The 27,908-nt window shown below is 38.0% G+C and overlaps 1 protein-coding gene across 1 annotated transcript in view; it reads right to left on the reverse strand.

Annotated features, from left to right (window-relative positions):
* Positions 1-2,686: 2,686 nt before the first annotated feature.
* The window catches only part of cdh13 (cadherin 13, H-cadherin (heart)), a 313,054-nt gene continuing 287,832 nt past the window's right edge, over positions 2,687-27,908 (reverse strand). Inside the window, exons 11-13 of the mRNA XM_083551942.1 lie at positions 17,798-18,031; positions 15,070-15,288; positions 2,687-3,830 (exon numbers count right to left, since the gene is read on the reverse strand). Of these exons, the coding sequence (XP_083408068.1) occupies positions 3,823-3,830; positions 15,070-15,288; positions 17,798-18,031 (461 nt within the window). The 3' untranslated portion in view covers positions 2,687-3,822. The remainder of the gene's footprint in view (positions 3,831-15,069; positions 15,289-17,797; positions 18,032-27,908) is intronic.

Raw genomic sequence — 27,908 nt, forward strand, 5'->3', positions numbered from 1 at the left:
TTGCTATATTCTAAACAAATGACATTATACTACCCCATACTGATCACCAATCTTTAAGACTTCTGGGTAGTCTTGGGGGCATCTGAACACATCTCCATCATAAGTTGGGGACTACCTATATAGAAAAAGCTAAAGGAAATGTTGGGAAATGTGGATCAACGGTCAAAGTTTCAGCAATGGATGTTTCAGACGTATGTGTGGCTGTAAAACACAGAGTAGATCGGTTGGTAATGAAAGAGGCTTGACTCTCTCTATCATCTTAAGGGTGTGTGCTCACAGAGGATTTCACAGTCCAGGGGAGACAAATCCACACTAAGTCACCTATGAAAAAGGAATCCAGGGAGGGAGATTCCTCCATGCTACAAATCAGTGGACTGAAAAGTGACAGTTGTCCTTGATGACAGAGAAGTGAACCATCACTTCCTAGGTACATACTGGAACTAAGCATATAAAATGCAAGGAGTATATGCTACACAATATAAAACTAGAGAACAGGGTCAATACCATGTGCACTGCATTTTAAAGAGAAGGCTTGTCCCTTGGTAGGCAGAATTTAAAGACAGCATTTGCAAACTTAAATAAAAGGTGCCCTATTTAGAAGATTGCCAATTTTTTAGGCATGTCAGTCAGATATAAATACATTTTTGCATGATGCCATAATTGATGACTTGACAGACATAAGCACAAGCCAAAAAGTTGGTCTAATAATAAAAGTGAGTTGCTTAATTTATAACAGGCCTAATATACAATAAAACTACATTAGAACTAATAGGAAAGTGTAATAGTGAGGTTTGAGACCTTCTGACAAGTTAATATTTATTACATGAAGTACTATTTGCATTAATTTCTATGACTATACTGTACTCATGTAGTATCTTCTGCATCAATGATAGGTTCCGTTTATGAACTAGGGTCCTTTCTTCCTGTTGTCTTTTAGAGTTTTGACTTTTTTCTTCCACTGTTAAAAAGGAATTATATCTACAATTTGATTTCTGTAAAGCTGCTTGGTAAAAATAGCTGTTGCCTAAGAGCTACACAGATAAAATATATTTTAGTTTAACTGAACTAAATAATGAAGTGCTCTTATAAGTTGACTTATCTGTTCAAAGAAAAGTAAAATTAGGTGTTCCACAAGTTTATGTTATAGGACTATTTTTATTGTTTAATGCATGTTGCTATCACCCCTGATTTAAAGATCTCTAGACCTAGAGCTAGTACAAGTGTTTTAAAACAATATATATTTTTAAATGTCCAGTTCAACAGCTAGTAAGCTATGCTATTCTTTAAACAGGAGTTAAGTTATGCCAGTGCCAGAAAAACACAATTTTGGAAAATAACCCTATAAATCAAAAACATTAGTGAAATAACAACTGATATGTAATTAGTGCTGTAAACATATGGTGCATTATAATCATGTGGGTGACCAAAGTAGATTCAAAGCTATCCACATGGTTACAGTGATGCCAGATGAGATGAGGTGCCTTTGAAGAATGTGGCAACTAAGGCTGCCTCCTGAATAGAAGCAATACCTGTTTACTGTAACTGAGAATATAATCAAATAGAAATAACAATCCCATAAGGGATCATAAAAAGTTAACCACATGGTACTGTCACTGTTGGTGGAAGGTCATGAAATGGGCATCAGCAAGTTGGCAGGTCTAAGAAGGAATTACACTTCAGCCATCCCCGTCACCTCTGAACAGAACTGAAAATGAACATTTCATAAAGCTGGCTCTCTTCCATTGCCTGCAGTGATCAGAATCAAAGCCATGTTCCAATTATGTTCCATTACTCTGATCCTAATGATGCACCATGATCATTTATTGATTTAAAGTCAGACTGCCACTGTTCCTGTAGTGAAATCCTGTGTGCTTTGTGCTCCTGTGGAGAATATTTTCCAAGACAAGCCTGAGACTGTATGACTTTAGCTAAAATAAAGGCTCTGGCTATATTATTTACATAGTGTGATTCATAATTGATGGAACACACAATGAGGAGGAATTCACAATGAGCCTGCTATTGTGGAAAAAAAACAGTAAACTGAAAAGGAAAAGGCATGTTTGGGGGTTTGCTTTAGATTTTTAACATTATTCAGGTGTTTTTTCAAACCAGCACAGTGGCCCATAAACCTACCTGTAAACAGCACTAATTGCGCTGTAAAGTAGCTATAAGAAACAAAAAGAAAATATACAAATTCATTTCATTCTGAAACTCCAGGAGTACTTTATCAACAGTGTGAACAAGAAATGTACAACATGGAAGCTTGTTAAGCTTGAGAAAAATTCATAAATGGTAATATACATCTTTGACACAGTTTATCCATTGTTTTCCATGTATGGTGTGTTGCTGTTGCAGTTCTGTGTCTATGTGTGTAGTCCCATTGCTTAATGATGACCCTTATATCATGACAAGGACTGATCAGAGAGCTGAGCTTTATTCTAAGGCCTGGCACATCAACGTGAAATTGCATTTGTTTAACAAAGCTGTGATGTCTCTCCCTGTGGAATTTCCTCATTTTCAATTCATTACCTCACCTTAAGGATCCATTTGCTTTTCAACATTACAATGTAAGCGCACTCATATTTTTATGCTGTTGATTCAGAAAAGAAGAAAACTACACTGCACAAAGACACCTTAAGCTGAACTTGAATAAATAAATAATAATAAAAAAAAAAATCCAAAGTGGTGGGAAGTACAGTAACGGCTTTATTAAATTAGTGCAAAAGACACACATAACTCATTCATAACGTCATTGTTTACTTTGCTTTATAAGGACTTAAGGGGTCTTTCCCACAAATCCAAAAACATTTTGTTATTTTTTTTTCTTTCTTTTTTTTTATCCACTTCTCACAAGCGCAAAATACGAACCGACAAACCGACAGCCTTGTTTGGCCTCTCTGTGGGGGGGACGGGCAGGACGCTGAGACAAGTGTCATACCAACAGAGCCATGAAAACACAGGTTAGACAGACAAACAGTCTGCAAACCAGTGTAGGACTCTAGATTCAACTAAACATTGTTGGGAGAACAAAACAAAAAAAACCTGAAGTTAATACATGAAAAAATAGGAAATACACCAACAGCGATGAAAACAGTGTCTAAAATATGCAAAAATGATCCTGTTTTTTTGTCTTTTATTTGGGAGGGGTAATTGACCGCAGTCAAATTACATAAGTTAATTAAGAAATTTGTACAATGGTAAAAAATAAAAATATATATAGTGTACCCCCCACCATTTCACAACTGTTACTATAAAGATATATTCCACTCCATAACAACTAATGCAATAAAAAACAAAAGAAAAAAATTAAGACTCCAGAGATTTGACTTTAAACTTTAAAGGCTTTTGGCTACCACCTTGCCCTAAGAAACCACAGTCACGGCAGACTAAACACGCCTTACGTCCTCGCCTTACATTAGTAAACAAAGTCGTACAGTACTCTTTAACCAGAGACAAATAAAATACATCAGAAAGTCTAATTGCTTTTCCCCCCATCCGGTACATCCTTATCCAGTGAGAGTATCTCAGGCAGTAGCATCCATGACAGTGTCCAGTGGTATGAGAGAGAAAGATGAATAAAGGAATAAGAGAAAGAGAGAGACAGAGAAAAAGAGAGAGAGAGAGAGAGAGAGAGAGAGAGAGAGAGAGAGAGGGAGGGGGAGACTGGGAAATTTTGATGGTGCTGGACGAAATAAATTGAGGCCTGGAGTTAAAGGTGTCTTCTGAAATGTGGTGAACGATCCTTGTCAGTTGCCTTGGTCTTGGTTTGATGGGGTTCACGGACTGGGAAATGCTCTTCAGTGTGAGTGGGCAACAGACAGATTACAAGCCTGAAAGAGAGAAAAAGATAGAGAGCAGGAATGTGAGAAAAAAGCCTAAACAGTGGGTATTTTAAGCAGTACTGAGTTTGTAAAAAGATCAAGAGGCATCCATAGACGTATCACTTTAAAGTTCTGATAAAATACTGCTGAAGATCTATCTTTTGACTCTCCTTTTGATGGTTCCTTTTGTAAGGGTAATTGTACATGCAATGTACTGTAAACTCAACAAAAATTGTGAATTACTCATAAATGTTTTATTTACTACTTTAATGAATAATACAGTAATAAAATTGTTTTTCAAAACATTTTTATGTAATTTATTAGTACCAACTTTATTTAAAAAAACTCCGAACTTTCGAGCCACTCGCGGCTTCTCGCGGACTATTAAGGTCGCGAGTACCGAGGTCCCACTGTATATATATATATATATATATATATATATATATATATATATATATATATATATATATATATATAAACCTTTGGGACCCATAAAATATATGAAACCCATGGGAACCCATGTTCTCCTCCTGGTTCTCTGGATTCCTCCCACTAGTAGGTGGATTGGCTAAGATAAATCGCCTATAGGTGTAAATGAGTGTGTGAATGCATGAATGCAAGTATATTCCTGCATAGGTCGAGTTGTATAGGCTCTGTATTCAGTGTGATCCTGACCAGCGTAATGTAGTTACTGACAGTGTAAGGGAAAAAGTGCCATATACCTAAAGACTGATCGGTATTTATCTCTCACAGCATATGCTATGCATAAAATTGAAGCAAACAAATGACTCATGCTGCAAAATGATGGGATAGCAAGTATATACATTAAAGTGAAAAGCACCAGTAGGAAATGTAGATGGCGACCTTTAGTAACAAATCTCTATCATATAGAATAACTGAGCTTATTTATATTGAGAAATCATTTCGATTTTTGTCCACAAGTCCTATCCCAGAGGAACATCACACTCCATTTCCTTTAATACTGAGATAAAGCTACAGCAAATAAAACAGAACTTTGCTATTGGATACTGGGCTGGCAAATGAATCCACTCATGTACAAAAGTAATACTGAGGGTAGACTTCCCGGATCTTTCACTAGCTCCATTATTATTATTTCTCTCTCCATCTTCCACTCTCTGTCTCTTTCTCTCTCTCTCTCTCTCTTGTTTTTTTTTTTTTTCTCCTGAGCTGCATTCACAAAATGAGATTAAGGACCAGTTTTGAAAAATGCAAGCTGTAATTTTGTGAGACGTTCCGAAATAAATTGGCCTGTAGGCCAGAGAAATGCTAGACTGATCGAAGCGTGCCAGATCTGATGGGGGGAATATTTAATAGGAAGAGCTATTGATTTCCCCCTCTTTTTATGTGTTTTTTTTTCCATCGAGCCACTTCTGTGTTTTCGGACCTAAGTGAATCTGAAAGGGAAATAAAAATTGAACACTGCTTAGAAGCACAGAGAAAATCTCCTCTGGTTTAAAAAATGCCTTTTGCAAATGTAATGAGTCTCCTGCACCCCTTTATTCACGCTTAGAGACCCAGACACACACAAGGTAATTCTTTTTTCCTCAGGCAAAAAGAGTGAGCAACAAAAATACATAAGCAAATCAATTTACCTCACTTCTCCAAGATGCAATGAAGTCAGGCAAGAAACAGATAATCCAACACACACACACACACACACACACACACACACACACACACACACACACACACACACACACACACACACACACACACACACACACACACTTACAGAGGAGAGAAGTGCAGACCCGGCATCTGCCGCTGATCTAAAACGTGGAGAAAATGAACGATTGAGGGAGCAGGATGGAAGGGTGTTTGATCTAATTAGGATCATCCTGAATGGAAGAAAGTAGTTGTGGCAGCAGTCAGCTAGAGTTGAAGCAAACATGATAACATGTGACCCCTTTGCTCCAGCACAGCAGCCCGCTCACGTAATACACAATCTTTCTTCCTTTTCACAGACTGTCTCTCTGTCGTTCTCAAAATAACATATAACAGCAGATGGCTGTCAAAGTTGGCGTTGAGGGACCTCGGCTAACTTTCATCTTTATAACTTTACACTCAACCACACAGAAAATATCTAGCTACACCACACTACAGCTGCTCAAAGCTTTAAACAATTCCTCTTCACTAATCCAAGGCAAAATGTCCATTTTCTTCTACCAAAAATTAGGCTTCCCAATGAAACCACCACAAATCCCTTTCAACTTGATATTAATTAAGTGAAAAAAAGGGTCACAGTAAGGTGCACCATGTGTACCACAGAGAGATTAACAAAAAGGAAATGCTGCGAAATGTCATTCTGATGGATTTGTTTCCTTCAAGATATGGTTCCTCTGTAGTTGGAGTAGATTAAAAGGGTAAAAGCGGTTGTTTTGGTAGAAAAGGGGATTTAAAACTTAAGTGGTATGCCGGTGGCTCAGTTGTGTGATGGATAGAGCTTGGACTTATTTCCCTGTTTGTGGATTAATTACATTTCAGCCCTCCAAGAATCTTTTATCAGATTACCATTGGCTTTAAAAGTCTTGCTCAGTTTAGATCTATTGCTTCCCAGTGCCCACACACTACCCTGTCAGTATATTCAGGTTAAAATCGAAGTAAAACTAGCATATAGTTATTAGGGTTCTTTTTATTAGCTCATAATAGATCATGAGAATTGAAAACAAGTTAGAGTAAATAAAAGTACAGTAGATATTTAAAGTTTAGTTGAATGGAAATAACTAGGGTCCCCTGGTGGTCTAGTGGTTAGGACGCGGCACTCTCAATGCTGCGGCCTGGGTTTGATCCCCGGTCAGGGAACCAACCCCAGCCATTAGGGTTGCACAAGCCTTAGTGCCGGTCCCAAGCTCCCCGGATAAATGGGGAGGGTTGCGTTAGGAAGGGCATCCAGCGTAAAAACATGTGCCAAATCAAACATGCGGATGGTCCGCTGTGGCGACCCCTAACGGGAGAAGCCGAAAGGAAGTTTTGGGTCCCTGGTGGTCTAGTGGTTAGGATGCAGCGCTCTCACCGCTGCAGCCTGGGTTCGATCCCCGGTCGGGGAACCGACCCCAGCCACTCTTTGTGCCGGTCCCAAGCCTGGATAAATGGGGAAGGTTGCGTTAGGAAGGACATCCAGCGTAAAAACGTGCCAAATCAAACATGCGGATGATCCGCTGTGGCGACCCCTAATGGGAGAAGCCGAAAAAAAGTTAAATGGAAATAACTATACTTCTGCTTATACAGATTTATGTTACACATTATTGCATATGCATATTTACCATTTGTGTTTTCAGAACAGGATGTAGACACTTATTTAAATAACAAATTTAAATAAATTGACAGAATTCCATATTTAAAAGTTAACAAGCGCTTTGTTTGTTGTGGTGAGGTAAAAAGATTGAACATATGTTTATTTTAGTATTTGTGGCTGGTCATATGTAATTTACATCTCCTCGTTCTTTAAAAGCAGGAAGGCCTTTAACATGTTTATTGGTGAGTCGATACACGTACTTTATATTGACCGAAGCTCAAATGTTTTGACAGACTGAAAATTTACCAGGTGACTTTTTCTTTTTCTTCGGTTAGGTTTTGCCCATGATCTCCTCAGATTCTCGTTCTACCTGACAGAAGGAAAATGATCCTCTATGCTCTTCTGCTGGTATAACCACCCACCTTAATGTTTGATGTTTTGTACGTTCTGAGACACACTTGATGCTCAGAAAGAGTGCTTTTTCTAAGTTATTATAGACTTCCTGTCAGCTGAGACCAGTCTGCTACACTGATCTGTCTCATCAGCAAGGTGTTCCAGGCTGCAAACCATCCACACAGGATTTTTTTTGTTTTTCACACTTTGTAAACTCAAGAGACTGTTGTGTGTAAAAATCCCAGGAGATCAACAGTTTTTGAAATACTCGCACAAGCCCATCCATGCCATGACAACAATCACCGGGATCATATTTTTCCCCCTTTTCTGTTAATTAATGCAAACATTAATTGATGCTTTTGATCTGTGTTTTGTACTGTGCAAAAGTTTTATGCAGTGGTGAAAAAAATGTGACAGAGTGAGAATGCTTTTAAAAATAAACGTGTTAATTTATTTTTAATAATTATTAAAATGGAAAGTAAATGAACAGAAAAAAAAGCAAAATCAAATCAATATTTGGCATGACTACACTTTGGCTTTTTATTTTTACTTTTGCACATGTACATTTTGTAGGATCAGTCAGATGTATGATTGAAACCAAGCAGGCACTAATGATCATGAATTTCATACTGTATTTAGATTAAAATGCAGTCATTAACTGACATAGAAAGACAGTTTCATATCACAGGTCACACACTATGTCAAGTTTGAACACAGCAACACGACACAAGGTAGTTATACTAAATTTTTATTTTGAAAAAGCACAAGGAAACTCCTAGGCCTCCTGTAGTGTTTAAAGGCTCTGGCATGGAGAAGCTGGTGTTGGATCTGTGATGATCACAAATGTTGAGCTATTTTATGAGTTGCTCAGTAGCTCCTAGTTTTATAACCATAAAGACTGTAGAAGACTGCAGAAAGAACATTATTATAATCTTATACTCCAGTGCTCATGTTAGTTCTCAATCTCCAGTGTTCTGTATTGTTGAAAGATTTATGATCAAACTCTTGATGTCACCCAAATGAGGATGGGTTCCCCTTTTGAGTCTGTTTCCTCTCAAGGTTTCTTCCTCAAAACATCTAAGGGAGTTTTTCCTTGCCTCAGTCGCCACGGCTGCTCATCAGGGATAAATGCACACCGTTTACCTTGACTGTTGATTTCTGTAAAGCTGCTTTGAGACAATGTCTGTTGTGAAAAGCGCTATAGAAATAAACTTGACTTGACTTGACTTGATTTACTTCTCCTTGGCATCGGAACATGTCCAAAAGGCCATCAAAGAACTGGCAAAAACCAGTGGGACCCAGGTACACCCATTTACTATCTGGGGAATTCTGGCCAGGCGTGGTCTTCATGGAAAAATTGCAGGAGGAAAAAGCCATATATCTGACATGGAAACAAGGCTAAGTGACACAAATATGCACAAAAACATAGGAACTGTGTTTTGGTAGAAAAGAAACAAAGAAATATTTGGCTGTAGCAAATAACAAATGGAATGGCTAGAGAGTGATACGATAGTAAGTGGCTGCAGGCAACAGTGAAGCATTGTGGAGGTTTCTTACAAGTTTGGGGCTGCATTTCTGCAAATGGGGTTGGAGATTTGGTCAGGACTTACAGAGTCTCCAATGCTCAGAAACACAGGCAGATATTGTACATCATGCAATACCATTAGCGAGGTGTTTGTGAGATGCACAGCCAATATTATTAAAAACTATATTTAAGTTCCAATCTCAACATCATCAAAACTGTCTGTTATTACATGTAGAGACTGAAGGATTTGAGGCAACTACAGAAGATCTCAACATTACAAGTCTGTCTGTGATTACTTGGAGGGTCTAAAGGATTTGAGGCAACCACATAAGATCTGTGGTTAGTACTCCAATATGTTAGGAACAACCTACCTGCTGAGTTTCATCAAAAACTGTACCTAGAAGTGCAAGTGTATCTAGAAGAATTGATGCTGTTTTGAAAAAAAAAGGGTGGTCACACCAAATACTGATTTGATTCGAATTTCTCCTCTGTCCATTTACATACAGTATGATCACGGAAAATTTTGTTTCATTCATTATGATAAAAATAAACTATTAACACTTCTATTTTTGAAAGCATTCTTATTTTACAGCATTTGCCACAAGTGCCTAAAATCTTTGCACAGTACTGTATATTATACATGAAATCCTTCCCTACTGTGGTGTAACGATTATCCCTGATGACTGTTTTCTCAATGCATCTTCCAAGCATACCCACAGGGGGCACTGTTGCTATCTCTGTAGTGTGAGGATTCCACAGTACAGATCTCTATTCAGCATTTGTGGTCATGTGCACCATTGGGAATCTAGGCTAATGTGGGGGAAAGCAGCATAGCTTCAATCGTTTGCATGTGAGATAACTGTATTTGCATTTGTTGACTCTCCATCCACCCTCACTATCTGATCAGCCTATAACAGGTGCTGATCATTGCTCGGTGGACTGCGGATGACTAGTTACCTACCTTCCTTTTCTTTCTGTCTCCCAAAACCTTAGCATGCCAAGATTGGATGTAGTCAACCCTGATAGATCACCTCTAATTTCTGAGGGCTTTAAAAAAATTTATAAAATGATTGTTTGTTGTTGAAAAATCAAATCAATTTATTTAAATAGCAACAAACCCACACAGTGGGAACCAACAAAGATAGTGTGTGTGTTGTAAAGCTTGAACTAATCGGTCATGTTGCACAGTGCTCACGGTGTGCTGCTGTGTGTAATTACAGGGTGGCAGGAATGGGGAAGCTGCAGGACTTGTACTTGGTGCAGAATTTATCAGTGCTGAAAGAGCACCTTTACATCAAGATACTTATGTACCTTCATATGGAACGTGTTTGTGCTACTCCCTACACTTATATACATTATTTATGGCTTCACAAAAAAGCAAGTGTACTGGAGTGTTTTATCTGTAAGAAGTAGAGGGAAAACAGCAAAATGGATTTTCTCTCAACTGTGGTGATATTCGGCAACACACAAACACACACACCCTCTCTCTTTTTTAAACGAAATGGCTACTTAGAGTTGGATGAAAGGGAATCTCTGTTCAGGATCAGTAGAGCTGTCTGCAGTTCACTTCCTGAGGACTGGATGCACCCAAACACACTCTGCTGACTTGATGGTTGCTTTTATACTTGCTTGGTTGGCCTAATACTCAGCCTAAACCCAGGATCAATCCCAGGTTTATTGAAGATGGAAGTCATCCATGTTTATTAGAAACTGATGATTTTTTATTTATGGGTATGCGCATGTGTGTGTGTGTGTGTGTGTGTGTGTGTGTGTGTGTGTATATGTATATTTGCGACTTTTCATTTGGAACCGGACTAAGCCGCGAGTGGCTCAAAAGTTCGAAGTAACATTTCAAAACAGAGTTTGTACTAATAAATTACATAAAAATGTTTGAAAAACTCCCATCATTGTATTATTTATTTAAAGTAGTAAATAAAACATTTATGAGAAGTAATTCACAATTTTTACATACTGTAAACATACATACAGTTCCCCTTGAAAAAGGAACCATCAAAAGGAGAGAGTCAAAACCTCTATGAGGGGTCAAAGAACATAAAATATATATATATACTGTACCAACCAGGCACAATATTATGACCACTGGCAGGTGAAGTGAAAAACACTAATTATCTCTAGATAACACTATTATCTCTTCGTCTTGGATTCTGTTAGTGAATATAGTAAGCCGCCATGTAAACATTTTGTTATTATTTTGTTATAGATGTAAAATGGGAAGTGTAAAGATTTGATCGAGTTTGAGAAGCTCTTTTGGGGTGTTCCTGGTCTGCAGTGGTCAGTATCTATCAAACGTGGTCCAAGGAAAGAACAGTGGTGAACCGGAGACAGGGTCTATATACATCTTTTTTACACCCCAAATGTGTGTATATTTATATATACATACACATGAGCATCTCCAATACCCACACAATTATTACAGAGCCAATATTGAAGAGTGTTAATATTAATATTTGGAGAGTGTTAGTCATCAGTGTAGTAGTGTAGATTTGCAGGCTGCCTGACAAAGTGAATCGCACTGTCCTCCAAGGATAAAGCAAAAGAAAAAAGACCAAAGAACGTCAGAATGCTTAGAATTTAACATTTACACACCAACAGTGCAATGACTAATGATATTAAGTAAATTAAAGTACATTTTGAAAATGGTTATGGATATAAGATCATAAATGAATACCAGTGGCGGGCCGTTAGGGCCAGCAAGGCCTTCTCTCCTGGCCTAAACTCTACCAGAATCAATGAATTACATTTACTGTATATATTTTGTCCACTAATATGTATGAATATGTATTGTATGTATTATTTCATAGTGTTTCTATCGCTTGTACCGCTTCTTGGAGTGTAAGTTTAGGGTTAGAGTTTCTATCCAATCAGATTTCAACCGTCACATCAAGTGTTGCCATGGTTAATCTTATGCTCTTCACAGTCAGCACTGTGGGCTGTTGTAGAGTCAAATTCATGTTTCTTGAAGCTGTTGCTTTAACCAATCAGATTGTGACTTGCTCACTCCGAGGCCCTTTAGCCGGTGCAAAATAACTTCAGCATTTTTGCATCCTGATTGGATGGTAGGAACGCACTAGTCACAGCTCACAAAACACATCTGCAGAAAACTGCACAAGCTCAAATATATTCACTTGGATTTAACAGATGTTCTTAATTTCAAAGTGGCTGACACAGGAGAAGAACTTGATTTGGTCACAGATATATTTACAAGGCCATTTTCAAGGCGGACTTTTCAAGAGAAGCTCGACATCGTGAAGAAACGTCAGCCAAAAGAGCTCAAAAGAGTTGTTAAGCTTTTCATGAACAGTTTATACTTTTGTGGGGTTTTTTTCCTGTAGAATTTGCACAAAAATGCAAGGACAAGCCTAATGCTCTAAAAAAATGCACGAAAATCCCGGGCTCATTTTATGAGGTAAATGTTGATGTTTCTGCAAAAGTGATGTATGCAGGTGGTGCAGCTGTGACTTCAGTGAAAGGAGACTTGGGGGATTGTTTAATTTGGTTTCTTGCTTTGGTAATGACATTCATTCTTTTTGCATGAGATACCTGTCTGTGATGCAGCGCTGTTATAATGTTTAATATTGATGTTTTCTATAGCTGTCGCATCATAATAATGTTATTAAGAGGTGAATTGATTCAGGTCAGACACCACTGAAGACCTAGGTGTGAAATGCACAGCCCACCACTGGAACATACTGTAGATGAAAAGCTATATGTTTGTGTTTGTGGTAGTAAGCAGACATAAGATGGTTTAGATATGATGTGAGAGATCATGACTGATTAGAGGAGCGATAACAGAATAGTGAAACAGCAAGAATTGAAGACAGACATTGATAGAGACAAAGATAAAGTGTCATTGGAGAGAGAGAGCATATGATGCCTGTAGGTCATGTGGGGCTTAAGCCTCTCAATATCTCCATTGTGTCATGGAATACAGATGGAGCCCTTTTCTACTTGAACCAGGCCTTGGGAATGGAAGTTGGCTATAGAGCATATCACGCACTCACTTACACACACTTACACACACTTACACACACTTACACACACACACACACACATATACAGTGTGATATACAGTTATAGCAGTGATTTATGTAAATGCATCCACACATACACTCAGACACACACATGATCATACATGGACAAGCACACAGACCAAACATAGTCCAAAAAACCTTGGCAGAACACAAATCTTAAAATTTTGAAATCTATTTCTCCACTAAATCAACTGAGAAATAGATCCATTATGGCCCCATTTCATGAGTAGGGTAAATTATTAATGCAACTGCAAATAATATAAATGAGATATACTGCTTATATGATGGGTTATAAACAAGGGAATGGGTAGGCTGGGCAACAAACAAACAGACACACACACACACACACACACACACAGACACACACACACACACACACACACACACACACACACACACACACAGACACACACACACACACACACACACACACACACACACACACACACACACACACACACACACACACAGACACACACACACACACACACACACACACACACACACACACACACACACACACTTATTGATGAAATGTAGCAAGGAAATTGCAGAGTTTTGAATTCTGTCATAAAACTGTTGCAGCTTTTATGGGTGCTTATTATACACCAAGTCACTTTACCTCTATTCTGACAAGAATGAGTAGAGAGAAATTTACTGTCAAATGTCATAAAATATAAAGACTAGCGCTATCTCAGCTAACAGTTCATCCAGACAGCTTTAACAAATTACCTAAGTCTGTAGGGAAAATTCCTTCCCCTACAATACAGATGATAAATAGTATATAAAAATATAGATACTAAAGACATTATATATATGCAAGCCTATAAACTATTCATAATCATATCATTACCATAACATTTACTTCAGCCTCGAGACAACTTCTTGGATTCACTTTTTTTATGATTTTTTTTTTTTATAATTTACAGGGAGGATGTATTTAAAATATTATGCAAATGTATTCAGAATTTAACCCAAAGGCCTCAACAAACAGTGGTTTCTCCAGCCCTGAAGAGCTAGGCTTGCTGCCAGTAAACAAGCTAAGGGTCCGAGAGGGGCCATGAATAGCCAAAAGGCCCAAACTGGGGAGACTTTCATACTGCTTACAAAAGTGCAGCCAAAATAGTGATGAAGGGAATTTGGTGCCTTTGGAGAAATGAAGTGCGAATGGGTTATTGTAGTCTAGGAAAGGTTAGCTTTTAGGAATACATAAACGCCTCTAATAACTGTGGAATTACACTTAAACTACAATGTAACTAGAATGCAACTGCTACCTATGTGTGCCTTGTTGGGGTGGATTATATATTGAATAGAATAAAACAACAACAACAAAAACAAAAAGATTCGGCAGTGTGATGTGGTATAAATTTACTGTTGCCATCCAGAAGTTGTTTATTTTCCATGAACATTACATTCCAAAGTGTTTAATTCCTCTAACACCACAGATTTACATTCGATCTTGCTCACACTCACTTCTTCTCTCCACAAAGCCAAGGCCAGAACATTCGCTGCCCTGAATAATCTTTTCCTGACCTACTGACATTTCCTAAGCACTGACACTGAAGTCTCCTTCAACTATAGTTTGACCATAGTAATGCTTATATTTATTTATTTTTGGTTTAATAAATGTATCAATAATAATAATATTAATAGTCACATTTCACATGCAACTCTGAGTAAAGAAAATATATCTATAGAAAAGACCATGTATTAAAATGACAGCTTCAAAATGAATTTAAGAACTGAATTACAGCTGGGATGACGGTCAGAATGGCTGTTCCAGAAAAAAATCAATCAACAATGAAATTTCAGAATTTCTGAAAAAAACTAAATTTTTGAAATAACCCATAGTTGCATCTGTAGGGAAGAGGTGAATGGTACTTCCTTTCTCCTGCACATTGGTTTTTCTTTTGTCGCTACAATGCTCTTGGTGCTTTGTATTGTAAACTATTCTAGAAGTTTCCACCCATTTTACTTGTTTACACCCATTTATTTACTTCTACATTATAGAATGGTACTCACAGAGCATGGAGGACAGGAGCAAGCCGAGCAGCAGTAGAAGGTTTGTTCGAAGAGAGCTTACTCCATTGCAGTCCATTCTGTTCTTCTTACAGGTGCACACCTGCACTTTGAGCTCTGTGTTGTTTGTTAGTGGTGGGAAACCAGAGTCAGTCAGGACCAGGGGCAGGTTGTAATTGGCTCGCTTCAGACTGTGCAGCAGCATGATCTGTGAATGTGTGTCTGTGGGAGAAGACAGTGAGTTTATGAAAACACACATGCACATGCAGGCATGCCTGTATCCTGAAACTCTTCCCAGTCTTATTTCCTCCCTGTCAATCATACAGAATGTTTGAGGTCAGGATTTACTCTCCGTCTGTCAGTGCAGAAGCCTGAAGCGTTGCTTCTCTTTACTTCTAGTTTGTTCTCTTCACTCCTGTTCTGCTCTTTTATATCTGTTCTTTCTCTTTTCTATTCTTTTCTATTCACCCCTGTTTTTTTTTGTTTTATCCTCTTCTGTTCTTTTCTGTCCAGAAATTTTCTGGACAGTTCTAGAATCTTCTGTTCTCCATTGTTCGCTACTGTTCTGTTCGCTACTGTTCTATTGTCCTCTATTTTGTTTTCCTTTGTGCTATTCATTTTAAATATATAATCTTCTATAATCTGTTCTTTTCTGTTCCATTGTGTTTTGAACTGTTCTGTTCCCTTTTTCTTTTTATTTTCTTTATTCTCGCCTATGTTTTCTAATTTGTTCTCTTTTTTTTCTATTCTGTTCCATCCTGTTGTTTTCTGTTCATTTATTCATATTTTCTTTCTTTCTTCTATTTCATTCCCATATGTTTTCGGTTTTGTTTCAGCTGGGTACTTCTGCTGGCATTTTTTTAAATACCTAGCACATGTTTGTTCTTTTCCCCACTCCAAGACAAGAACTCATAATTTTAACACAACAGAAAAGTGTCAGATATTAATAGCACTGTCGTCAGAATTATTTTCAGTGTTCTCTTACTGTGTTGCTGCCTTTAACATGTTCCTTTGTTCCAAACACTCACCTCCACTATCAATTTAAAGCACAAGCACGCACAAAAAAATATACAGTGCCTTGCGAAAGTATTCGGCCCCCTTGAACTTTGCGACCTTTTGCCACATTTCAGGCTTCAAACATAAAGATATGAAACTGTAATTTTTTGTAAAGAATCAACAACAAGTGGGACACAATCATGAAGTGCAACGAAATTTATTGGATATTTCAAACTTTTTTAACAAATAAAAAACTGAAAAATTGGGCGAGCAAAATTATTCAGCCCCCTTAAGTTAATACTTTGTAGCGCCACCTTTTGCTGCGATTACAGCTGTAAGTCGCTTGGGGTATGTCTCTATCAGTTTTGCACATCGAGAGACTGAAATTTTTGCCAATTTTTCCTTGCAAAACAGCTCGAGCTCAGTGAGGTGGGATGGAGAGCATTTGTGAACAGCAGTTTTCAGTTCTTTCCACAGATTCTCGATTGGATTCAGGTCTGGACTTTGACTTGGCCATTCTAACACCTGGATATGTTTATTTGTGAACCATTCCATTGTAGATTTTGCTTTATGTTTTGGATCATTGTCTTGTTGGAAGACAAATCTCCGTCCCAGTCTCAGGTCTTTTCCAGAATGGTCCTGTATTTGGCTCCATCCATCTTCCCATCAATTTTAACCATCTTCCCTGAAGAAAAGTGGGGATGGTGTGTTCAGGGTGATGAGCTGTGTTGCTTTTACGCCAAACATAACGTTTTGCATTGTTGCCAAAAAGTTCGATTTTGGTTTCATCTGACCAGAGCACCTTCTTCCACATGTTTGGTGTGTCTCCCAGGTGGCTTGTGTCAAACTTTAAACGACACTTTTTATGGATAACTTTAAGCAATGGCTTTCTTCTTGCCACTCTTCTATAAAGGCCAGATTTGTGCAGTATACGACTGATTGTTGTCCTATGGACAGAGTCTCCCACCTCAGCTGTAGATCTCTGCAGTTCATCCAGAGTGATCATGGGCCTCTTGGCTGCATCTCTGATCAGTCTTCTTCTTGTATGAGCTGAAAGTTTAGAGGGATGGCCAGGTCTTGGTAGATTTGCAGTGGTCTGATACTCCTTCCATTTCAATATTATCGCTTGCACAGTGCTCCTTGGGATGTTTAAAGCTTGGGAAATCTTTTTGTATCCAAATCCAGCTTTAAACTTCTCCACAACAGTATCTCGGACCTGCCTGGTGTGTTCCTTGTTCTTCATGATGCTCTCTGCGCTTTAAACGGACCTCTGAGACTATCACAGTGCAGGTGCATTTATACGGAGACTTGATTACACACAGGTGGATTCTATTTATCATCATTTAGGTCAACATTGGATCTTTCAGAGATCCTCACTGAACTTCTGGAGAGAGTTTGCTGCACTGAAAGTAAAGGGGCTAAATAATTTTTCAGTTTTTCATTTGTTAAAAAAGTTTGAAATATCCAATAAATTTCGATGCACTACATGATTGTGTCCCACTTGTTGTTGATTCTTCACAAAAAATTACAGTTTTATATCTTTATGTTTGAAGCCTGAAATGTCGCAAAGTTCAAGGGGGCCGGATAATTTCGCAAGGCACTGTATATATAAATCTTTGTTTAGTTTTAAAGGCCTTATCAACTCTGTCTCTATTCATCCATTTTAAAACAATTATTAAATGAAAGCTTTCACTAGATGATCAGGGTTTGTGTGTGGATCTGAAGTGTGACTTACTATTAATCTTGGACATCCTCCACGTCTTCTCCAGACCCAACTGTTTCCCGAGCTCAATCTTAAAGGGGTCTGTGTTGGGGTGGATATCTTTGTCTCGTGCACCTATCACTGCCACGTTCACCTCCTTGGCATCTTCACATACCCGTACTACCGAGGGCACCACGTAGGGCGCATTGTCGTTTTCGTCCTCCAGATTGATGATCAGTGTACCGGTGCCTGTAGCAGGAGGGTTACCTGGGACAAAAAAGAGATTAGAAATGAGTGATTTTCTTTATAGAAGAATAGTTGAGGATAGCAAACAAAAAACCATAATAAAATAGTATTACAGTAATCTTTCAAAGCAACTGAAATGAAATATAAGCAAATACTTTCTTAAAAAGCATAACTGTAAAAAAATCTACCTCATTTTTTATACTGCAAAACTGAGACATGGAAAACTATGTTCGTAATTTACCACAGAATTAAAAGGACCAAGGTAATTAAACTTGAACTTAAATGTGGCAGGTGACTGTTAACACTAATAAATAATGAAATATTATAACATGAGTATACTATAGAAGAAAGGATAGAGACACCTGACTTTTCCAGTTATATGTTGTTTTTCCCCAAACTATTAGAGGTAAACAATATTTTAGGATGTCTTTTGATGTGGCAGCATCAAAATGTCCCTTCACTTGTGCTAGAAAGCCAGCTTCATGGGTTGGAATGGAAGATCTTGAATGGCCTACTATAGAGTTCTGACCTCAACCCCACTGAACACCTTTGGGACTGAACGCTGACTGCACCCCAGGACTCCTCACCTCACATCAGTACCTCATTATACTAATGCCCTTGTGTCTGAATGAGCACAAATCTCCATATCCACACTTTAAAATCCAGTGGAACATCTTTCTAGAAAAGTGGAAGTTATTATAATAGCAAATGGGAAGAGGTGTCCACAAACTTTTGTGAAAATAGTGTACTGTAATTTTTTCTTCTTTCTGTGCCTCTGCTTTATCTATATTTTAATCCTTGCTGTTCAACACATTTAGCCTGAATAAATAAATAAATAAGCCTCGGACCTTTTTACATTTTTCTTTACAAGATAAATCAGTTGCTGAGGTTTGAAATACACTTGAGAGCAGTGCTTAATATTTACAGCTGGCATTCTGTGCTGTCTTAATCAAGTAAGGTTAAGCTAAAAGGCTAAAACAAGCATGTATAAAACCACAGAGAGAAAACATTTACAACAACCATTTCAATAGCAAATTTCTTTATATATATATTTATTTATATTTCTGTTTTATCTGCTGTACAAATTGCTGCTATGACACAATTCTCATATAGACCGCAACCATACATAAAAAAACAATTGTTTGCAGCTCTATAACCCAAAACCACCATTACAGTGAAGCTGCAGAAAGAATCAAATGTCTGTTTTTCATGAGCAAATACGAAAAACTCATTTCATCACACCTTCCCTGAACATTCGTCTTGATTCGGTTTAATAGAAAACAACAGAGCACAAGCCGTGTTCAGTTCCAACCGCAGGGAATCATGAATCATGTGGGTCATGCCTGAGAGTTGTTGTGCGGTTCGTATGAGGTTTTGTCAGCATCTGTACCTGCTCTCGAAGCTACTAACGACAAAATGAACCGCAATACATAAGATCCTCGTTCAACCCCTTGGCAGCTGAAAACCAGTCAGACCTTCCCCCATCCCCCATTGCTAGAAAACCCCCAGAATCGCTCTCATTCTTTGCAAAGTAACTGTTTCTTGAATACCCGTTTCTCTTTTGACCTTTTTAATGAATTCCCCATCATGTCACGCCTAGTGTTTGTCTGTTTACTGATCGACTGACCTTCAGTCTGTTTATGCTTTACAATTACCTCCTGATCCTTCTGCTTTGTCTGCTTTGATTACTTTAAAACCCAAACCTGCACCTGCGTTCTCCTGTCTGCGCTCCCTGACATCTCTACTGAATCCTGCCAGCAATCAAAAGAGGGGAAACATCCACTTTACTAAAATACTGCGTCTCTGAGATTAGTGGCTATTGAAAAGCTGTTGGCTGTTGAAAAGCCTTCACTATGCCACAAGAGGGAGGACAGTTTGTCAAAAATGCTGAAGCCACAAATGTCATTTTAGAAACAGAAATCAGATTAATTTCATTGGCACTGTTACAGCATCACTGCTAAATGTTTCCAGGCAAGAAGTGACAAAGCCTTTGTTGGCATGTTTTATTATTTTATATGACATTTTAAATGCTGAAATCTTCTCATTAGAGAGACGTTTTTTTTTTCCTTGGGGTGTTAACACACTAACACTTTCTTACAATGAACTGTTCCAGAATACAAATGCTGCTCTAAAAACCAAAGCTGTAGTCCAAAATAACTAATAAAGTTATGTGTCCATAGTCAAATCAATATCCGAAATTACTTTGATTGAAGTCTTGAGACATGTGTTGAATATAAATAAAGAAAATGAATAAATGTCAAAAAATATTCTGTCTGGAATTTGTTTTATATTACAATTTACAGGTAGTGAATACAGTTCGGAATAATGGCGGGTATGGGATATTTTTTTATTTCTCTCCTGCCTGGACCAGAAGGAGTTCTATCCAATTCTAAATGTCTTTTTGGACACTCCTGTAGCTATTTTTCGATTGTGCCAGCCAGAAATATTTTCTAATTGACTTAGGTGGTTCCTTATCCCAAAATGAAAAATGAAGGAAACTACAGCACCCTGGAATAGTTTAAAGTAGTTGCTCAGGATGAATAAACACTAACACTTCCTCGCATACAGTCTTTCTAAAATAAAAAGTTTCACACAAAAGTAAATCAATGTATTGTTTATCTGAATAAACAAACATAATAATAAATAAAACTTGTGAAAAATGTACTTAGTATGTCTTTGATGGACCTATCCTACGTGTTTGATGCCTATACAGGTATCTTACGGTGGAGATATATATATATATATATATATATATATATATATATATATATATATATATATATATATATATATATATATATATATATATATATATATATATATATACACAGTGTTGGGCAGTAACGCGTTACTTTTGACAGTTACTAATACTGTAACTCTGTTACCGCTACCGTATGGTGCGTTACCTGTTACTTTTTTAAATGAATGAATTTGAGCTGAAGAAGAAGACGCACTGTGGGCGTGTTTTCGTTTATTCAGGTCTGTGCGGCAGTAAAGGCGAGTCGAGGCGAGAGCAAGACGAGTTTCTCAAAGTGGAAATATTATTTCACCTTAGTTGAGTATAAAGACAAAAAATTTTTAGTCAAATGTAAGCTGTCTTTCTTGTTCGAAGCTCGGATCTACTGCGAAAGCAGCACCTCCAGAAACTCCAGGCCTCGATGAAGCTAGACGCTAACCCGGTGTTCTGTTCTACATTGTTGATAGTTTTCATACTTAAGCTGTAAAAGGAAAATTTTTAAGAGCTCAACATGAGCTCAAGCTTTTATGATGCAGAAGCCACTTTAGTTTTTGATGGTGAATATATTATTCAGCTTGTTTTGTTAATCATTTCAGAAATCCTTGTGATATATTCAGTTTGTGCTGGTCTGACTTAAATAAAATAGTGTTTAAAAATTACTTTGTGTTTAAGTCAGTTTTATGTTTGTATAGACTATAACGCATAAAAGGGCATTAATGGGAACATTGAAGAACGTTCTTTAAAAAGTTACTAAAAAGTTACTTTTAACAGTAACGCATTACTTTTTGGTGTAAGTAATCAACAAAGTTGATCTCAGAATGAGATCAGAAAGAGTGCTTCTCTCAGAATGAGAGGCAAGTACACTTCAAGGCTCTTCTCTGTTCTGGCACCGAGGTGGTGGAATGAACTTCCCCTGGATGTCCGTACAGCAGAGTCCCTGATTATCTTCAAGCGACGACTGAAGACCTACCTCTTCCTTAAATACCTAAATTAGCACTTTTCAAGTTTGTAGAATTCGAGTTATATTTATATTAAGTTTGTAATCTTGCGTACCAGTGTAGATTTATTCATTACTAGAGATATAAAGCACTTTTGTACGTCACTCTGGATAAGGGCGTCTGATAAATGCCGCAAATGTAAATGTAAAGTAACTAAGTTACTTTTTGAATGAAGTAACGAGTAACGTAACTATTAACTATTTTTCAGTAACTAGCACAACACTTATACCCTATATTGGCAGAAAAACACAGAATTGTTGACACTGTTGCAGATTTATTAAAAAAGAAAAACTGAAATATCACATGGTCCTAAGTATTCAGACCCTTTGCTCAGTATTTAGTAGAAGCCCCCTTTTGATCTAATACAGCCAGAAGTCTTTTTGGGAAAGATGCAACAAGTCTTTCACACCTGGATTTGGGGATCCTCTGCCATTCCTCCTTGCAGATCCTCTCCAGTTCTGTCAGGTTGGACGGTAAACGTTGGTGGACAGCTATTTTTAGGTCTCTCCAGAGATGCTCAATTGGGTTTAAGTCATTGCTCTGGCTGGGCCATTCAAGAACAGTCACGGAGTTGTTGTGAAGCCACTCCATCGTTATTTTAGCTGTGTGCTTAGGGTCATTGTCTTGTTGGAAGGTAAACCTTCAGCCCAGTCTGAGGTCCAAAGCACTCTGGAGAAGGTTTTCGTCCAGGATATCCCTGTGCTTGGCCGCATTCATCTTTCCGTTGATTGCAACCAGTCGTCCTGTCCCTGCAGCTGAAAAACGCCCCCACAGCATGATGCTGCCACCACCATGCTTCACTGTTGAGACTGTACTGAACAGGTGATGAGCAGTGCCTGGTTTTCTCCACACATACCGCTTAGAATTAAGGCCAAAAAGTTCTATCTTGGTCTCATCAGACCAGAGAATCTTATTTCTCACCATCTTGGAGAACTCCATGCGGGTTTTCATGTGTCCTGCACTGAGGAGAGGCTTCCGTCGGGCCACTCTGCTATAAAGCCCCACTGGTGAAGGGCTGCAGTGATAGTTGACTTTCTACAACTTTCTCCCATCTCCCGACTGCATCTCTGGAGCTCAGCCACAGTGATCTTTGGGTTCTTCTTTACCTCTCTCACCAAGGCTCTTCTCCCCCGATAGCTCAGTTTGGCCGGTCGGCCAGCTCTAGAAATGGTTCTGGTCGTCCCAAACGTCTTCCATTTGAGGATTATGGAGGCCACTGTGCTCTTAGGAACCTTAAGTGCAGCAGAAATTTTTTTGGAACCTTGGCCAGATCTGTGCCTTGCCACAATTCTGTCTCTGAGCTCTTCAGGCAGTTCCTTTGACCTTAATGATTCTCATTTGCTCTGACATGCATTGTGATCTGTAAGGTCTTATATAAACAGGTGTGTGGCTTTCCTAATCAAGTCCAATCAGTATAATCAAAAATTTCTGGACTCAAATGAAGGTGTAGAACCATCTCAAGGATGATCAGAAGAAATGGAGAGCACCTGAGTTAAATATATGAGTGTCACAGCAAAGGGTCTGAATACTTAGGACCATGTGATATTTCAGTTTTTCTTTTTTAATAAATCTGCAAAAAGGTCAACAATTCTGTGTTTTTCTGTCAGTATGGGGTGCTATGGGTACATTCATGAGGAAAAGAAATGAACTTAAATGATTTTAGCAAATGGCTGCAATATAACAAAGAGTGAAAAATTTAAGTGGGTCTGAATACTTTCCGTACCCACTGTATATATATATATATAGTGTAATTAGTCTTTTGCCATTGATATGCTGTAGGTCAAATAAGAACGAGGAACAGGGCAGTAACAGGGCATGATAAAACATCTCCTACGTGACTTCTACGTGTTAAATAAATGAGTTCCCAGGTTTCCTGATACACACCTCTAGCTGTAAGCCATGGATTACACATGACATATGACCCCAAATTTCTAAAAGGCACTGTTTATAATAATTGAATAATACTGAAAAGAAGCACATCGTCTGTCACATCCATCTGTTACAATATATCATTTCATAATGGATGATCTAATGTGTCACACAAGAATCCATTAACACCACATTACTCATCTTCCATTAGTAGCCGTTATAGATGCATTTGCACATAGTATAAAAAAAAAAAAACATAATAATAATAATAATAATAACAGTCTGAAAAATACATGAATCCTGGATAATGAATCATGAATAAATATTTCCTTAATGGAACTATATGTTGATTTTACACTAATACATTTTTTTTGAGAGAAATGAAAGCTTTATACTAGTCCAGGACACTGCAGATGTAGACTCCTGAGATATCCTGGGGACAAAGTCACACACACACACACACACACACACACACACACACACACACACACGCACACGCGCACACACACGCGCACGCACACACAAGGGCCAATCCATTTACAGGCATGTTTTTGTGAGGTGGGAGGTAAACAATTTACTCAGAGGAAACTCTTATGGGTATGTGTTAAAGAACATGTGAAATTTGTCGACACCTGGAGCTCAGGATCACACCCTGAGGCAACAACGCTACCTGCTACACCACTATGCCGCTCGGCATCAGATCATATAGGGGCAATTTGGCGAGAAAATGTGTCATGATTGACTTACGAATTATCACTTACGAATACTGACATGTACTTGAAAATTGATTGTTAGATTTCATAGGCAAAGGTCAAAACAAACAGATTTTGTTTTTACTGTTGACTGTTCTGTATGGTACTTTTCCCGATGCTTAGAAGCTTTCCATTTCACATTTTTTTTAATATATGAGTGGGGCCAGAAATAGTGAGTCTCTTCATCTGCTTTACGAGTTAATAAAATTTGGTGCACTAAAATAGGAAAGTGTTCTGATGTTCAGATGCAACACTAGTTCATTAGAAGAGCAGCAGGACCAACAGCTGCTGATTGTGTCTCAACAAAAACAAGCAGCAGATGGAAAGTGAAGACGAGGCTGAGATGCAAACACACAGACACACACACAGACACACAGACAAGCATGGTGCTTTGAGATTCGGGCTGCCATCAAACAGACACAACACCACCATGTGGATTTGCATGGATTGTGTCTGACCCTCAAGACTTTTTGCAGTAATAGGGCTTGTATATTAGATATGTTTATCCTCTGGCCCAGAGAAAAAATTGTGAGGAATATTGAAGATGAGTTTGACATGTACAAATTGAAAAAACATTATTCCACTGGGATTTGCACACCGGGATTTGTGTTTTGGCTCCAAAACATAGAGGTGGTATTTACAATAGAGATCATTTTTATTATCTGACAGGCTCAGAAATGTGAATGCCAGTGCGATGTTTAAAAAAATCACCAATACTGTAGGAGCACGCCACAAAATCGAGCTACACCCCAAAAAAATCCGGACAGATCTGAAAAATGTGTTTATGTTTTTGAAATGCTCTACTGTACAATGGTGTTTTCCAAACTTTAAAATTTATAAAAAACATATCGATTCCTATTCTACTCATACAAAAGCATACAAGCATACTTGTATTTTTGTACAAGGAGCTTTGCCTTGCGTCATTTCTTTGAATTCATACAATTAAAAGTGAACATTATGTCCACTTTGGAAATCTGAAGGTTGTCGAAAAGCGTCTTTAATAGTGGTTTCAAACCGGATAGTATGTACAGTACAACAGTACAACATCATCCACTGGCTTTCTCGCTTTGTGTTGAATGAGTCACAAGTATCCTTCACATGACTAAAATAGTTCACCATTTCAATGGATTCACTTCTTACAAAAAAGCTTAGTTTTCGCTGGTCAAAACTGAGACCTTAGTGTTGACACAAAGACATAATGTGGTATAAAATTACATGATTTCTATATGTGAGCGTAAAAGCACTACTGTTTATTATATCAGATTATTTATATATTCAGTAGTGGGTGTGGCTTTAACCCAAAATACGTTTGAGGATTTTTGTTTTTATATTGACAACCACCACCACCACCACCACTACCAAAGCAGCAACCATGCCATGGTATTGAACTCTTACGCTGACTGATGAATAGATGTGTCATAACAAAAACGTTGACTTTAAACAAAAGTCCAACTGTTGATGATATTGCAGCAATGATTACATGTGTAGATCTGTGTCTTAAATGAATGCACCAGACACCAAAAGCAGGCTTTCGGAAGAGCGATTTCTTGGAAGTGCTAGAAATCATCAAACTCTGCGTGTCAATTGCATCATCCCGGTGCTACACAGCAAAACAAAAAGCAGTGCGATTTCAAATTTGCAATGTACTGTTATATATTTTTATACAAAAATCTTGCAAATAACAGCTGCTTTGTTTAGACAAAACACACAGTGTGTAAAATATGTTAATTTCCTATCACTTATACAAGTCAAAACAATGCATGTTGAACTGAAACCAAGTGAGTCACATTGCATCCGAGCTGAATCGAATCATTTTGGATTTTACATGCAGCATTTTTTATTTATTTAAGAAGCACATGCACGCACGCACGCACGCCCGCCCACACACACACACACACACACACACACACACACACACACACACACTATGAAAAGGACTTTAATTCAGGAAAACGTGTGAGTTGATATGTTTGCTTGTTCTTTGGCTTTTGACAAACAGTGATACTATGTCTGTTGCCAAGCATGTCTCTGTTCCTGGTTTTGATCTTGTTTGCCCTCATCGAGTCCATTTGTGAATCGACTGAACTCTGCTGGTTTTGACCATGTTTTGGATTACCATTTTCAATTCGTCTGCTCTAGTGTTTATTAAATATCTCTCTTAACATGACAACTATATATCCTGATACACACTATATTATCTGAAACAGACCACTCATACTGCTTTCTTTCCTGTGCTTTAGTCTGTTTTGTCTTCTAACCTGGCTTCATAACTTCAAACTCCATCATACACCTGAGTGCTGAGTAAATGAGAGCAAAAGCAAAAGCTTCGCTTTGCAAATGAAACCAAATCAGTACAAAGAAAAGGGTTACAAGAGAATAAAAATAGTACTAGAACATGAAGATGAAAAGACATTCCAATACAACCCACTGTTTTGCTCTTCTATAATGCATATTTATATCCAGAACTATCAAACAAAACCGATATCAAATGTTTCTTTTTCTTCCTTTTCTCCTTTTGCATGTTCAGCAGCTTTAGAAGATAGATGTGTGTGAGACAAAGCAAATCTCTCCTATTTCTTCACACACCAATAGCCACTTAGTTTTAGCTTGAGGGAATTGTGTTGTTCATTCTTCCATTGGCTCTATACGGCACACTGGGTTGCCTAATCACCTAGGTTTCATCAATACCCTTCTAACTTCAACTGGATGGTGGAGAAGTTTAGATAGGGTCTAAATTGTATTTTTTCCCCCCCTGTTTTTCCATGATTTTTAGACTGTAAGTAGTTGCAGCATTATAATCCTGTGTCAACCGCATGCCATCATTCTAAATAATAAATTCCTTGACGTAACAGCTAGTGGCACACTATGTTTTACCTACTAATGTATACCCTTAGTTCTTTTCAGATTTAAATCGCAGTGGATCCTCAAGTCTCTTCTGGAAACAGTAGGTATGAGGCAGGTATAACTTTCTGGGCAGAAAGGCAGTCCATCACAAGTGCCCATAAGCACACATTCGTACACCAGATCACATGGAAAGAGGTGTAAAGAAACCGGACAGAACAAAAAACAGGTACATGCAAAGAGTATGCACAGAAACAAAAATAAGTCTGAGCTCAGGTTCAAACCGGGGAACTGTAGAAAAGCAAAGCTACCCGCTGTGCTACCATACCCACCGCTAGCAATTACATTAACTCGAAAAAGACGAGTGAAAAGAGCCTAGAGGAATGTACCAGCATATAAATCATTCATTTGTTCCTCAGATGCAAAACTCCACATAATCCCTAAGCAAACTTTTTTCTCCTCTTTCACACTTAGGTATGAACAACTGATGCCTCTTAGGACAACTTTGAAGTGATACGCATATTCATCTTATGATTAAGTAGAAGTAAACTCTCATAAAATAGCTTTAATTGATTTATTCTAAACATAGACCATGATCTTAAAGACGGATTTCAAACCTGTAATATAATTCTCCCTCTGCTAATTTTTATGCATGACATAGTCAAAAGTTTTTTGAAAACCTTGTAGATTTGCATGTGCCT

This window comes from Silurus aristotelis, assembly GCF_946808225.1.
Source record: "Silurus aristotelis genome assembly, chromosome: 10".
Taxonomy (NCBI): Eukaryota; Metazoa; Chordata; class Actinopteri; order Siluriformes; family Siluridae; genus Silurus; species Silurus aristotelis.